At 41.4% G+C, this 16514-nt stretch overlaps 1 protein-coding gene across 2 annotated transcripts in view; it reads right to left on the bottom strand.

Annotated features, from left to right (window-relative positions):
- Positions 1-16514, bottom strand: part of LOC122543371 (uncharacterized) — a 79766-nt gene that overhangs the window by 25587 nt on the left and 37665 nt on the right. For both annotated transcript variants that reach the window (XM_043682019.2, XM_043682020.2), the window contains 13 exons: positions 15357-15455; positions 12491-12544; positions 11742-11840; positions 11478-11531; positions 9443-9496; positions 9016-9069; positions 8252-8305; positions 7217-7261; positions 4382-4480; positions 4182-4289; positions 2917-2970; positions 1197-1250; positions 896-949 (listed from right to left, as the gene is read on the bottom strand). In XM_043682019.2, coding sequence (XP_043537954.1) covers positions 896-949; positions 1197-1250; positions 2917-2970; positions 4182-4289; positions 4382-4480; positions 7217-7261; positions 8252-8305; positions 9016-9069; positions 9443-9496; positions 11478-11531; positions 11742-11840; positions 12491-12544; positions 15357-15455 — 882 coding nt within the window. The remainder of the gene's footprint in view (positions 1-895; positions 950-1196; positions 1251-2916; positions 2971-4181; positions 4290-4381; positions 4481-7216; positions 7262-8251; positions 8306-9015; positions 9070-9442; positions 9497-11477; positions 11532-11741; positions 11841-12490; positions 12545-15356; positions 15456-16514) is intronic.

Raw genomic sequence — 16514 nt, 5'->3', positions numbered from 1 at the left:
GTGTAATTACAACATGACAGGTTTACATAGGCATTATAACTGCACTGTTAATTACAAGTGAGTACATAGCTAAGCGTTTTTATAGGCAAAAGTGAGGACTGCAGATGCTGGAAATCAGAGTCTAGATTAGAGTGGTGCTGGAAAGCACAGCAAGTCAGGCAGCATCTCAGGAGCAGTAAAATTAACGTTTCGGGCAAAAGCCCTTCATCAGGAATGAAGGCCCTAAGCTTTTTTATAGATTGTTGATGTAATCTGAAGCATAATGTATTCCATTTCTGAGAAATTATAAGCAATAATGTTAAAGAATATATGTCAATAGCTACAAAAACATTCACAATGGCCATGTCTGAAATGTCTCAGATACTGGCTGGACTCTACTGATACAAACTACTGGAGTCAATTTCTCCCTGGGGGTTCGTTAGATGTTGCTGTAATACAAGTTACTGTATTGTGTGGGCAATACAACAACACGCATAGACTTTTGAATCCAAAGGGCAGGTTGTTATAGAATTTCCACTATTCCAGTTGCCCCAGTTCAAGTGTGATCCAATAACATTGCAGTCTTGCTCTGGTCAACCTGAGAGTGAGCTGTCAAGTTGCACCACTTTGCTCAATCTCCCGGATCAGCTCATCAAAATCAATCCAGGCTATTTGTCCCAATCCAGGTTGACTTCGAACCAGAAGCGTCTGGCTCCCTTGTCACCAACTCATGAACTATTAATGTTCAACCTGCAGCACGGAACTTTATCAGAGCGAGTAGATGCTCAACAAGTTATGTTTGACCATCTTAACTGCTCAGATTGAGTTCTGGTAAACCCAGCAGTATAGCTAGGTTTGGATTTGCATTTTCCTCTAGTTTTAACCGAAACTCAGGAATTCAACTGATCCCACTTACAGGGGCACCGCGAGCTCCAGCAGCACCTGTTGGCCCACGAGGACCTGCTTCACCCTAAAGGAGACACAAGAGAAAAGGAGTTATTGAGATACACGGACCAGCTACAGTGAGGAACTGCTGAGATTTTAATCTCCAAAACATTTCACCAAATATATTTATTTCTTAAAATGAGATGCAGCAGCATGTGACTACCTCCTGTACCAATCAGGCTAATCTCGTTGTTAATATGCTTTCATTTTTATCAATTATCCAAAAAGTTCTCTAGATTTTACATAAAAGTAAATCTCATCATCATCTTTACCTTCTCTCCGTTGGGACCAGCTGGGCCAGGGGGACCAATTGGACCAGTTAAACCCTAGAATAGAAAGAGAAAGACCTCATGTCAGATATGATCTCAAGTTGAGGCTGCAGTGGGCACTGACTCACATGTGTACTGTCACTGGCTGCATTGCTTACAGGAGCATCACTAAGTCAATGGTACTGTTACTGGAGAGTCCGGAAAAAAAGGTATTCAAATGCAGCCAACTTGACAATAATCAGAATCTGATTTCTGAGAAATGTTAAAAAGGAGTATTTTACCACCCACTTCAGAGATATACATAACAGATGGACAAGTTAGGTGAAAGGGTAAATGTAGGGGAATGGGTCTGGGTGGGTTACACTTCGGCGGGTCGGTGTGGACTTGTTGGGCCGAAAAGCCTGTTTCCACACTGTAAGTAGTATAATCTAATCTAAAACTGCAGTGATATCTCACTGCAACAAACATGGTGGTAAGAAATTCCTTTTGTTTGCTGTTTGTTTTGTAATGTCAGTTACAACAGTGGAGGTATTCCATCCAGCTGTGCCATTACAGCCACGAATATCTGAAGGCATTCTGTCACCTCAACTATTAGCTTGACGCTCACCCACGCGGAACAACTTCCATTCCCACTCTTTGAAAAGAAAGGGCATTACAAGTGGCATCAGTAACTTTGGGTTGTGGGATTGGTGAAATTATGCAGGGTTTCTGCTCCTGATCATTACCCACTGGGAAATGTCCATGTGTAGAGATTGGGCTGAAGCACAATGGTGACTTCCACCTATTCTCCTCCCCCCCACCCCACCCCAAACCCTACAACCATCTATAAGACACCAGCTAAAGACCAGCCATCTGCAATACAGAATTCCAAAGATTCAGCATACTCTGAATGAAGGAATGCCTCCTCATTTCCATCCCAAATGGCTTCCCCCTTATTCTGAGACTGTGTCCCTGGTTCTCGATCCTCTCCAGCCCGGGGGAAAACATTCATACTGCATCCACCCGCTGGAGTTATGTTATAATTTTCAATGAAATTGCCTCTTGTCCTTCTAAATTCCAAAGAATACAGGCTCAATCCATTGAAGCTTCCCTCGCAGGGCAATCCCACCATACCAGAAATCCATTTAGTGAACTTTCATTGCACTCCCTCCTTGGCAAGTATATTTTTCGGTGGGTTATGGAGACCAAAAACATAGTTCTGTCATCAAACTATTGCTTCACTCGAAGGAAGGGATTTTAATTGAGCAAATGTGCATGTGTGTCAGTCAATAACTGGGCATCTATTAGGGAGTAATTGTTCCTCTATATATTGACAGTTGCAAAATACTATTTTATTGTCTGAAACTTTGTGTTCACTTATGATGAATTGTTGTGACGTAAACTATTGACGATAGCTAATTAGATGCAAGTGTAACACAGACTTTGCATGTATTAAACTGGACAGTGTGACGGCACACTTGTTGCAAACTTGTTATTATATGTAGACAGGTAGGTACCTCACATCAATGGATTATCAACTTGTGGGCTACTTCTTCCAGAGTCCTCGCATGATTTTGCACATCAGCACAATCAGATCCAGGTTGTAAATACAGGTTAAATGCTCCTGAACTTACAATGTCTGCGGCATGTTTCTGACTAACTAACTCCTATTAGCAGCCCATGTGTAAACAGACAAATCGGAAACTTGATTATGGAAAGCCCGAGTGGGCAACATTTCACTTACTCGTCCGCCATCTTTGCCAGGAGCGCCCTCAGGTCCTTTCTCACCATTATCACCCTAAGAGATAAATGAGAAGGGGAGAAAAATTAGTTCTGTATCTTCCAGAGAATCTAAGACACGTCAGTTGCTTTATTACTAATCTCTCCTCAAAACCTGACACAAATGACATCACGTGGATAATGATTGATTTATTCTCTTAATTTTTCTGTGAATTAGAGAAGAATTTTGATCTATCCTCTTTCATGCACAGCTTATGGGACATGGGATCAAAAATGAAAGAAACCTTAGATACAGGAAAAGGCTATTAGATCCAAAAAATGCTGAGCTTAATAGCTCATCAACCTTAACTACTTGTTGCCTTCTTAATTCACCAAGACTTCTTAGGCAGCACCTTCTAAATGCTTAGCCACTCCCATCTAGAAGGACAAAGGCAGGAAGTTCCCCACCAAGCCACTCACTATCCTGCCTTGAAAATATATCACCTTTCCTTCACTGTTGCTGGGGCAAAATCCTGGAATTCCCTCCCTAAGGGCATTGTGGGTCTATGATTGTGGGACTGCAGCAGTTCAAGAAGGTAGCTGACCATCATCTTCTCAAGGGCAACTAGGGATGGGCTATAAATGCTGATCCAGCCAGTGATACCCACAAAACAAACCTTCTTTCATACGACACATCCAGTTGCCTATCTTCTCTGATAACATTATCTTTTGAATGAAAAGGTTCTGCGCAATTTGCCAAATCGGTTTGGTTAGCTCTTTCCTTAATCATGGAACCCTCAGCCAGCTTACCTGAGAATTTTATCTTTCCTGCAGAAAAGATGGGGTAGCTAAAGCTTAAAATAATAAAAACTGTACTAACAGTGACAATTGCAGATAGTGCTAAATCTGAGAAGCTTGCTCACAGTAAATGGTGACTGTTGTGTGTTTGTGGTAACCCCTCAGAGCAAGGATGGTGCTTGCCCATGGGAGGAACCTGTATGTGCAGGCCTATAACGTGGAGAGGTTGTTACGCTGCAGTTCCCACATGGTTCTGGCTGACCAGGAAACTCTCCTGCTCTTACTGCCTGCTATTGGTTTATCGGTAGGATTTATAGATTGATCATCAACCTGTTTGGGCTGCGTTATGACACAGCTTCAATGGCCCTCAAATCCAAAGGTGGGATTTGATCCCAGATGCCACCACTGTGCCACAAGACATCCTTGTGGATCATTAATCTTCTACAATTGGCTAGAATTTAGAAATGGGAAGGGACAAGAGAGAAACCTTACTCTGTCGCCTTTTGGACCGGGAATTCCCGCAGCACCTCTCTCGCCTGGCATACCCTGGAGACCGGGAGGACCTTGAGCACCATTGGGGCCGGGAGCGCCAGCTGCACCCTGCAAAATGAAGCAAAGGCTCACATCAGAGATACATGTTTCACAACGCTTACGCAAGGATCACATTTGTACAAGTAAAGGGAGAATCCTACCTTAGGACCATCAGCACCAGGAGTACCTGGGAGACCACGTGGACCCTGGAGTCCCTGAGAGCCTGGAGATCCGCGTTCACCTGGGAAACCTCGTTCACCCTGAGGATAATGAGATCCATGTCACTTGTGGGATCAAAACCCCTGTCATTGCAGTATCACTGGGATATTTACATAGGCACATCAGCAGATAAAGCAGATATAAAGTGTATATGGATAATAGGTTACATTACATTCTGTCTTTGCAAAATTAATGGAAGTGTAATAAGATAGAGTGTCCAATAGAATAGGGGCAATGTCTATATTGGTATATAAGTGGGGCTTGTTGAGAATATGTCATTCAGTGTTTGAACTCCCTACCTAAGACAGGATATACTTGCCAGAGAGGAAGTGCAGTGAAGTTTCACTAGGCTGATACTGGGGATGGCAGGACTGCCCCATGAGAAGAGATTGGTTTGATTGGATCTGTACTCACTGGAGTTTAGAAGGATGAGAGGGGACCTGATTGAAACGTATAAAATTCTAACAGGGCTGGACAGATCAAATGTAGGTGAGGATGTTTCCCCTAGTTGGGGAGAGGAGTCTAGAACCAGGGGACACAGCCCCAGGATACATGTTAGGCCATGTAATACTGAGATGAAGAAAGATTTCTTCACTCATAAGATCGTGAACCTGTGGAATTTTCTACCATAGAAGGGTGTAGAGGCCATGGCACTATTCAGGAAACATAAAGATAAATATTTAGGCATTAAAGTAATGACAGGGTAGGGTGAGAAAGCAGGAATATGGCATTCAGATAGAGAATCAGCCGTGATCAGATTGAATGGTAGAGCAGCCTGAAAGGGCCGAATGCCGGAAAACCAAATGCCGGTTTCCTGATGAAGGGCTTTTGCCCAAAATGTCGATTTTCTTGCTCCTCAGATGCTGCCTGGGATTGGGATGTGTACGATTATACTGCTATGTAAATTTATGGATGAGGGGGTGGAATTGCTAATGGGATAATAATATTTGACAGAATTGGAAGGGTAACAGCTTAGAGTGCATTACTGTAAAGTGATATGTAGAGATATAGGCCTGGCAGCAGTACATTAAAATGTCGATGTACAGAGAGCTGTAATAGTATAATAGAATGATAGCATTTTTGCTGTTGAGGGAGTCTAGCGAAGGTTCACCAGACTGATTCCTGGGATGGCAGGACTGACAGATGAGGAAAGACTGGATAGACTGGGCTTGTACTCGCTGGGATGTAGAAAACTGAGTGGGGGTCTCATAGAAACATATAAAATCCTGATGGGACTGGACAGGCTAGACGCAGGAAGAATGTTCCCAATGTTGGGAAAGTCCAGAACTAGGGGTCACAGTCTAAGAATAAGGGGTAAGCCATTCAGGACTGGAGTGAGGAAGAATTCCTTCACTCAGAGAGTTGGGAACCTATGGAATTCTTTCTCACAGAAAGCTGTTGTGGCCAGTTTGTTAGATATGTTCAAGAGGGAGCTGGACATGACCTTTGTCACTAAAGAGGTCAAGAGGTATGGAGAGAAAGCAGGAGTGGGATACTGAGACTGCATGATCAGCCATAATACAACAGGGATCTGTAATGGTGGAGGGAACTGCAACAGCATCAGGGTTTGCAACAACTTCAGTGCCTGGAACATTATGGGGGTATGTAACAGAGTAGGGATTGCAGAAAGGGGACACATAACTGAACATTGCTAAAGAGAGACACAAAGTCAAAGCTTTTAATGCTGCACTCATCAGAACTGGGTCACAAGATACCAAACTTAGGAAGGGAATAACATGAGAACAGGATATTAAATAAGTTGGACCATGCTCAGCATGGAGATATAGCAGGAAGTGTTAACTGTTAATCCAAGTTAGCTGATTCAACTACAGACCAAGCAGGTTGATCTGATTAATCAGGGCATTGCCATGCGGAATGCAGCTGGACCTGGCAGTCTCCACAGGTCCTTCCTCAGTGAAAAAGCTGCAATGTACTGACAAATTCCTTTTGCCTGCAAAATGTGTGAATATATGGTGCTTTCAGCACACACAAATGAATTACACTTTGTATAAAAATAGTCATGTGTAACATGATGGGGAGTCTCTGATCATATAGGCATTTCTATATATAACTTATAGGGATCTGTAACATAAGGATGTGTAACTGTACAAAAGTGATATAAATACTAAATTATAGGGGTGTCTAACAGCAAAAACATATGGAACAGCAGCAGGATATAGAAATTCCAAGGTTTATGTAACAGCAGAGGAATATGGAAATCTGATGGTTATGTATCAGCAGAGGGACATGAAACAGCAGAGGGACATGAAACAGCAGAGGAATTTGGAAATTCTGAGGGTTATATAATAGGCAGTGGGATATGGAACAGCAGGGGGATACAGAAATTCTGAAGGTTATATATTAACAGAGATATAGAACAGCAGAGAATATGGAAATTCTGAAGGTTTTATAACAAGAGAGATATGCAACAGCAAGGGGATGTATACAGTGTGTATGATAATGATGTCATACAATAGTGATAAGAAGTTTGTAAAAATGACAGAAGTCTGTAACTGTATAGGGCTACATAACAGGATATTTGCCTGCAACTGGATGGAATCTGTTCTACTATTGGTGTCTGTTACATTTCAGGGGGACCTGACAGGATAGTTTTCTGTTACTTTATAGGCATATGTGTCTGTATCATTTATGGCTGTGTGACTGTACGGTGTTCAAAGTAAATACTGGCAATCTGAAAGGTAGTTTAAATATCAATGGAAAACTTTTGTTATTCATGAACAAGTTTGGATTTATACTCCGTTTATCTGATTACTTACTCGTGGACCTGTCGGGCCTGCGGCACCAGCCTCACCTGGAACACCCTGTTCGAGAAGAAGAAAGCACCAGTGAGTGATGGCAGTCAGTGAAAGATTGCACAGACATGACATTGCATAGAGAAGTGGAGAAATCCAGCCATTTCCACACTACAGCAGCCTGTGTAAGTCTATCCAGCACTATTTCCACTGTATTCCTTTTGCAGCTCTTTGTTCATCACCAGTACAGTTCCCCTAAGATAAAGACCAATGCAATTAGCTTACAGCAAGTTAAATTTCTCTCTCGCCACAGACACTACGTGTGGAAGCTCTAATAAATAGCTCTATTCCACTCCAGAACAGGATACAAGAAGTAACTTATCTGTTTCTCCCTGGCCTCTAATGCTCGTGCACTATTCAAAACTTTATTACCTCTATTTTATTGAGACTGGGAATTGTCCCTCTGAATATTCTTTTGCTGTTCCTTATAATCTCCAAACATGTCATTGCTCACTCTCCTCCTCCTCCCTGTATTGTAACTGTATTCAGTCTCTTACTTTGATTAATTTACGATCCTTTAAACTTTTACAGTGGATTGAAAAACAGATGATCAGACTTGACAACCTGTTTTATTGCTCGGCTGATTTTCTCGGAAAAGGAAAGGTGTCAGACTGATCGTCAATTAGACTGTGTATAAGGTCAAATGTACATCTGTTTGAGACCCCAAACTGTGGAACACCTCACCTCACTCCAGACTTCCTTTCTTCCTGTAGTCTGTCAATAAAGACCAAATTTGGTGCCCCTAATCAGAAGCTACATAACAGGTACTGCATTTCAAAAATATTTCTCTGTCTAAAACATAGACATGTTTGAACATGTCATAATACTTGGGTTGTTTTACATTGACTGTTCTTTCATACCATACTGGTGTCCGACCCTGCAGGTCTTGCCCCTTCACATTGTGTCAGATACATGTGACTTTAATTTAATATGAAGTGTTGAAAACTGAACAGCTTTAGCAGGAAAGGACATGTTGCCTGTGATTAATGAATTACTTACCTGGTCACCTGGCTTGCCACCTTCACCTGGAGGACCTGGAGGACCTGGCAGACCCTGCAATAGCAGCGAAACAATGTGATTAACACAAAATGAAAGATGGAACTCGAGAACAAGAAGCAACAGGATCTGTGTGGAGTAGATTGATGTTAACTAGAGGCTTTGTTGAATAAATTCAACAGGTTTATAAGTGGGTGACAATTCTAATAAATTAGCACAATATCAAGCATCAAATGCTTTAGGTGTGTAACAGAAGTAAGCTGCTTTAATATGAAAAGATTTAGAATTTAAAAATAACAGGAATGATCCCTGTCATGTTAATGATGATGATCTAATAGTCAGTTGCTTATTGGGAATTGTTTAACTCTGCAGATTAATTTATCTAAAACAGTAAAACACATTCCAAGTTATGAAACAGTCATTATAGCAAACCAACTAAATGTTACAGACCCACACTTTATCTGACAGTCGTAACATTATATAAACACATGGAGTCCTTAAAGATTAACCCCCTTAAAGATGAGGCACACTTGCAATGACATGGGGGGATACAGACCATGAGAAAGCAGATGGGATTAGTTGAGAATGGCATTATGGTCAGCACAGACATGGTGGGCTGAAGGGCCTGTTACTGTGCTGCAGTGTTCTATGTTAACCCCGAGCTAAATGAACCAGTTTACTAATAATGCACCAAAAATTTAAAACAAAGTCAGTCTGCATTACAGAAGCTTGTTTTAGTAAGATTGTAAAGATTTTGTCTTACAAACCTGGAAGCCAGGAGGACCAGGAGGACCTTGTTCACCTCTCTCACCAGCAAGACCCTGTAAAACAGCAGCAGTGTCAAAGGTGGTTAAACATGTCAGCTGTTAATGCACCATATTTTTCAGGTCAGCATCGAAGGTCATTTTGAAGTGTGCTGATGAAAACAGCACAATGTGAGAGATCCCACTAAGTTCTTGTAACAATTCAAAATGTCTTTGACTCTTCCATCATGTTATTTAAATAGATGTTAATAAAGTGTTACAAATTAGATTAAAATCTGACATTAATTGGAGCATTGTCAACATGAAGGGTCATGGAAATGACAATAAAGATAATAAACATTCTTAAAATGTGTTAAACAGTTCTAATTTAACAGTCTGATCTGACAAAGTAAAAATTAAATGTTAGATCATCCAAGATATTCAAACTCACTGATGGACCAGGAGGACCTTGAGCACCCGTTTCGCCATCTTTGCCAGGCAGACCCTATGGAGGAGAAAAGAGAGTTGGTGTTCAGTATAGAATAATGGAATCAAAGTTGTAATATCTTAACAGACAAATAGATTTTGCTGTTCTCTGTTAACCCTGTGGGGGCTGCACTTGTGCAATAGCCATTCCGACTCAGTCACTGGTCATACAGCATACTGTGACTTACCATATTAAACCATCCTGTCACTATAATATTCTATTACTATATCATTACTATGGAATACTCATGTGGTATTATAGTGTACCATACATACTGTGCATCACTTTATACGATACCATACCATCCACATATATACTGTGCCATCACATACTGTGTATATACTGCTATGCATATGTCATATAATACCATACTGGGCATATCTGCATATTACTATATTGTAATTTAACATATACTGCACATTCTCTGGTATTCTGTAATGTTCTGTCCTGTGTATGCAATGTATGTCACATATTTTACATTAAGCTGTGCATTGTGTTGCTCCATGCTGTATCAAATCATATTGTAATACTAAGTTCTATACCACGATCATCTGTGTTATTAGATTCTAGATTATATTCTGGATGTTCTCATGATGTCCATATACTGCACTGTAAACAATGGACAGTATTTGTCACGTATAGGCATATTGTGTTATATATAATGTGGTGGACTTGCATTGATGAAAACACCAACATGTTGCTGAAACCTGTCATCTTGCATTTATCAGTGCAGACACAAAAATGCTAAATTTCAAACAGTCACAAGAATTTATAGTGTACAGATTGCAATGTGCACAATTTAGGTCTCTTGTACTTTCCTTATTATGAACTATAATGTGGAATGCTAACAATGTACTTGTACAGTGCTATATATAATGTGGAACACTTGCAATGTGTATAATATACTACATTAAATGTAGAGCACTTAAAATTGTCATATACTGCAGTGTATGTGGAGTAATATAGATAGACAGCAGCATGAAGCATTTTGCTTTATTGGGTTATTTGATATTGTTCATACATACCTTACAATGTATGTGAACTACTTATATCATATTGCACTGTCAATAAGGTTTTTGCACCTCCATGCTTATTAGGACCAATGAAACCATTACATTTGGATTTGTCCTATGATACTATAGGAGATGGAACCAAAGTCAGAAGATGATTTTATAATGAGGTTCTGTTAGACGTTTACTGATCCTGCATTCTCAGCAGGGCAATGCTCTGAAAGACAGAGTAGACCAGAAATAATTGCTTTGGCAGTCTGGTGCCAATTTTCCAGCCCATGCTCCCCAGACTGATTCCAGACCTAGCTAGGAATGCCCAATCATTCATTTTGAACTTGTAGATTATTTTACATCTACAAGATAATCTGCTGTATAAGAACTATACTAAATGGTGGCATTTCATTCTCCTACTTTATTTGTTCATCCTGCACCAAACTGTATTATAATTTCATTAGTGGTGAACTATTTAACATTTTGATATTCAGTCATAGTTTCCTTATGTAATAGCATCTCACTTTGGAATTCTCTACCAAGAGGACTGGAGTTTCAGTCATTGATCTAGTTGAATGGCAGAGTAGGTTTGAAAGGCTGAATGGCCTCCTCCTACTCCCTATGTCCCCTTGTGACAAGGGAGTAGCATTTAATTGCCTTTACTGTACTTCCACATAGCCCCATTCTATTTAATTATCTACGAAAAGCGGATTGCAATAATAAGTATAGATTAACTCAGTCTATCTATTAATCACCAAGCCCCTTAGAACCCATTGTGGGTGGTCCTTTGCAATGAACAGTGTGTCTTGCCATTCCCAATTGTGTTCAATATCTTGTATCAGATACAACAAAACATTATATGATGAACATCTCATGTTGAGCTGCTTTAGGCCAGTTGAGGTGTACATCAATGCTGACTATGGTATAACACAGGTCTTTTAAACAATAGCTACCAATTATTGAATTACAGTTATTCAGAAAAAGATCAGGTTACTTACCCTCAACCCAGGAGCGCCCATGAGACCCTTCTCACCAGCCTTGCCAGCCTCACCCTAGTCAACAGAAAGAAAATATTCAATGTTGGGTCAAATAGTTTTGCCTTATTGTCACAAGGAAAATCCATTAAAATTATTAGTGAGTGTATTTGAGCAATGCTGTGACCGGAGCATGGTACAACACATGCAGAAAGCAGCAAGTACAGTATCACCTGTACTGCAGAAGAACACACAAGGAAATCAGAGTAAAATACATGGTTTACTTACAGTCGCACCCTTTGGTCCTGGGAAACCCATCACGCCAGGCTGTCCCCGAGCACCCTGTGGACCAGGTGGGCCAGGGCGGCCATCTTCACCAGGGGCACCCTACACACAAAACAGACAACCATGAATTTTACTCAGCATCTCTGTACAGTAGTTCATTTTTATTACCTTCAGTTTAAAGTTAATATCCATTGGATCATAAAAACAAAAAGGGTTCCTGAGAGAAGGAGAGAAAACATTCTTTGAATTTGGTTTTATCCGAGAAGATTTTCTTGGTGGCTGCACATTACTTGTATCCTTCACTACCAAGGAGTGTGAACAGGTCTGACTCCTTTACCCAGGAAAATGGTCTCAATCCTTTGGCAATCATACTCTCCTTTACAAGGAGAATGGACCAGGCTGGATGTCTTGGCGCTCACACTTGTCTCTGCCTTGGTGAATGAGATGGTTTGAATGACTTGGCACCCATATCAAGCACCCAGTGGGATGATCTGAATCCTTTTCCATCCCATGCCCCCTGCCTCTGAGGGCAGCATTAGCTCCATTGTCAGATCTCTTCCTTTAGTTGAGGGAGTAGCACAGTCATTGCGTTGATGTGCACAGAACAGACTATGATTTAATCAGGGTGACTTGGCCAATCATTTTCTTACCCCCACCTCTTTCTGGAGATAGCCTGGTCCCTGTAGCCTGGCACTACCAGGACAGATTCAAAAAAAGGACAGTAAAAACAGGAAACCTTTGGCTCAACTTACAGTAGCTCCAACTTTGCCTTGGGGACCAGCATCTCCAGGACGACCTGTAAGACCCTGAACAAGAAAAAAAATGAAATGAGTCAAAAATCTGCAACTTAAGAACATCCACATTCTTCATTCACCATAAGGAGCTTTTTGCCTTTAATGTAATCATTAATCACTGATAACTGCTTAAGAAGTGATTATCGCCTTTGACACTTTTCCAAAGTTCCCTTTGGAGTTAGGTGATAGAGGTGAGGTTCTGGTTTTAATAGTTTATTGATCTATTTGTTTTAAAGGGAGTACACTCAGCAACAGTAAAAACTAGGGGCTATTAAATGTGTTTCAACAGTTTTCCGGGACTCTACATAATGAAAATTTCACTCATCCAGTTGAGAGGGAATTTTGATTTGCATAGTCCATCAAATAGACCGCATTAGAGATTGCTATTTAATTTGGTATGTTCTATCTAAAGGGAAGGTGATGGCGTCATGGTGATAATCACTAGACTCAAATTCATAGCTTCAGGCTAATATTCTGTGAATACGGGGAGACAATGGCCTAGCGGTTTTATTGCTGGACCGTTAATCCAGAGACCCAGGAAATGTACCGGAGACCTGGGTTTGAATCCCGCAACAGCAGATGGTGGAATTTGAATTCAATAATTATCTAGAATTATTGTCAATTGTTGGAAAATTCCACCTGGGTCACTAATGTCCTTAACAGAGGAAACTGCCATCCTTACCTTGTCTGGCCTACATGTGATTCCAAACCCACAGCAGTGTGGTCGACTCTTAATTGCCCTCTGGGCAATTAGGGATGGGCAATAAATGCTGGCCTGGCCAGTGATGCCCTCATCCGTAAAGGAATAAAAAAAAAAATCCAAAACATAGAAAATGGAGATACTTGGCTTCAATAAATTGTTTCCCTAATGGTTACAATGTAACCATTGCCTATTGTTTCAAATGTTCATCTGGTTCACCAAAATCCTTTAGGGAAGGGAATCTGCCAACCTTTCCTGGTCTAGCCTACATGTGACTTCCAGACCTACAAAAACGTGGCTAATTCTTAGTTGCCCTGTGTCCAATGATGAATGGGCAATAGATGCTGGACCTAACCAGCAACACCTATGTCCTGTGAATAAACAGGGGTCCTCAGCTGCAGTTGCTTAGTTTTGACCTACAATATTTGGTTTAATTTTTCACTTAGACAGAACCTTTCTTGACTGTCTGGGATACAAAAGCATATTTTGGTGCAGCGTTCCTCTTTTATTGCAAATGTCCACTGGGTTTGGAAACATCAAAAGGTTTCAACATTCTATAAGGATGGTGATTACCCAAGAAAAGTTGAATGAACTGAACCAAATTGAACCAAGTCAATCTGAAGAAGCGTCGCTGGATCCAAACAGTGACTCTGCTTTCTCTTCACAGATGCTGCCAGACCTGCTGAGTTTCTCCAGCAATTTCTATTTTTCTTTCAGATTTTCAGCACCTGTAGTTCTTTATTTTTTTGTTTTGACCAAATCAATCCTTGTGCAATGCTTCAAGTTACGCTTTCTATCTGATACTGCAGCTTGTCTTCTACTGTAGAACATAAGGATTCTGCAATTGTCTAAATCAATGAAGCAAACACAGTGGTTCTGCACATATTGGCTACAATTATCATGTATAAATGTTTCTCTTTAGTGCAAGCCATGAGTTGATTCTTGTGGAGGAGATGGGGATCTTGGCCACTGGCTAAAGAACCGCTGTGATTCCTTACCCACATTCTCCCGTTTTGGGCAGTCCCACAATGCCTAGTGCTGTGCAGTCACTTGATAGGCCAGTGGCAGAACTTCCTCTGGGTTCAAGGGCCCAAACCAGAGGCCAGCAACTCTTCTGTAATCAGCAGCGCCTTTGGGGAGGTGCTGGCTATCCCTGGTACTACACCTGGGCTTCCCCTGCCTGATGTTGGGTCCTTTGATCAGAAACTGAATGCCTTCACCAGAGCTGAAATGAAGCATCCTGCTTCTCTTGCTATTCAGTGACAAAATGAAGTGTAATGCTTTTTGGAGGTGGGACAATTGCAGAATCAAGACAGCAAATGAGAGGAATTTACCACCAGCTGATTTAGGCAATCTGGCATTGCTCAAGTGCTTTAGAATAATCTGAGTGCAGGATAGGTACCATATTAACAGTAGCTCTTTACACAGGATACTGTTCCAACTTTAGACATGCCATGTGGGCAGGTAATATTGGCTGGTATCATCACAGTTCAATGGAGATTGTTTGATTTCAGCAAAGCAATGGGATGGAAGAGATTGTTAATGTGCAATCTGTAAGGGTGTGAGAGGCACAGCAGACGGGGCAGTTGTCTTCCAGAAGACTCATTTGTTTTTATATTAATTCATGGGATGTGGGCATCACCATCTCGGCCAGCATTTGTGGTGCAGAGGGCAGGTAAAAGCCAATTCACATTTCTATAGGTTGGTGTCACACTTCGGCCTGCCCAGGCAAGGATGGCAGATTTCCATACCGTTAGCTCCACAGCCTCAGCATGAATGCCTCATCAGATAATAACCAAGTTGAGGAATATGAAACATTGTGGAACTAAACATTTCTTAGCTCAGGAACCCGATTTGGACACACAGCTCCATTCCTGTACCACACCTAGGCCCTTGAGGTGACAGGCTCTACTCTGCTTACAAAATAGTTATTTGATGGTTATGTGATTCACTTTTTACTGTATGTTTGAAGAAGAGGTTTTAAACAAATGAGTAAATGTTATGTTATGTTTTGAATGTGGCAAATGCTTCCTCAGAACATTCTGATTAACAGAGTAGAAGGTATCTGGAGCGGTACATATACTTTGAATAAACAGAGATTGTTTTTGAAAAAATCTTACTTACTCTTGCGCCTGGCAGACCAGGTTCACCAGGGCGACCGGGATCTCCATTAGCACCTTTAGGACCATGAACACCAGGAGCACCACGCTCACCAGGGGCACCCTGTGATGGAAACCAAACAGAAACGATTAGTTTGTTGTTAACATTTGAAATGATCAATTGGATAAGACACAGGAAGTTTGTCTTCTAATAAACAATCCTCCTCTTCCTCTGGTCTCCAAACTCTCCCTCTCCATGTTGCAGCCTTTCTTGTCTTGTTCCATCTGATCATCGCTCTTCAGAACAAAAGCCATTACTCCTCACTCTTATCCTAATCAGCTCCAAGTATACAATCATATAAACTACTGCTCATCCCCACTGTGCTGAAATTAACTTCAAGTTTACTGCCTTCTATCCTAACTCATTTGCTCCCAGATTTTGAAACCGCTTTGTCCTTTTAAAATCTTCCCTTCCTTCAACAACCTTTTGGCTTTAAAACTCCTGATTTGGTGTCATTTGACTCGAACTTCTCTCTTAACCTAGTTACCTCTCCGAACTCTTTCAGCTTCAGTAGTGCTCTGCACTCTGGCAATCATCTTTCCAGTTTTTGCCTTTTGACATAAAATCTCAATCAGACAAACACTTAAAGCCAACTAGTAATTATCACTTGGGACTTTTTCTTGTTTGCCCATGGAATGTGGGGTCACTGGTCATTTATTACCCTGTCCCTAGTTGCCACCTTGAGAAGGTGGGGGTGAGCTGCCATCTTGAATCGCTGCAGTCCATGTGCTGTGGGTTGACCCACAATGTCCTGAGGGAGGGAATTCCAGGATTCTGTCCCAGTGACACTGAAGGAACGGCGATATATTTCCAAGTCAGGATGGTGAGGGGCTTAGAGAGGAAGTTGTAGGTAGTGGTGTACCCATATATCTGCTGCCCTTGTCCTTCTAGATGGAAGTGAGTCGTGAGCCGAAGTGAATGCCTGCAGTGCATCTTGGAGATAGTACACCCTGTTTGACTGAGCATCGGTGGTGGAAGGAGTGAATGTTGGAGGTGGTTCGAGGAGTGTTATTCAAGTGGGCTCAACCTAGGGATTCTCTACCAGGGTATAGCCCTACTGCTGGCAACTCTGCTCATTTCCTGTCAAAGTTATAGCAGGGGATTGATAGAATTGCACAAAAA

The sequence above is a fragment of the Chiloscyllium plagiosum genome, unplaced genomic scaffold (genome assembly GCF_037043375.1).
Source record: "Chiloscyllium plagiosum isolate Xiang-an unplaced genomic scaffold, Cpla_swu_hap1 HiC_scaffold_53X, whole genome shotgun sequence".
Taxonomy (NCBI): Eukaryota; Metazoa; Chordata; class Chondrichthyes; order Orectolobiformes; family Hemiscylliidae; genus Chiloscyllium; species Chiloscyllium plagiosum.
Note: the sequence above shows the minus strand (reverse complement) of the source record. Positions and strands in the feature narration are given on the sequence as shown.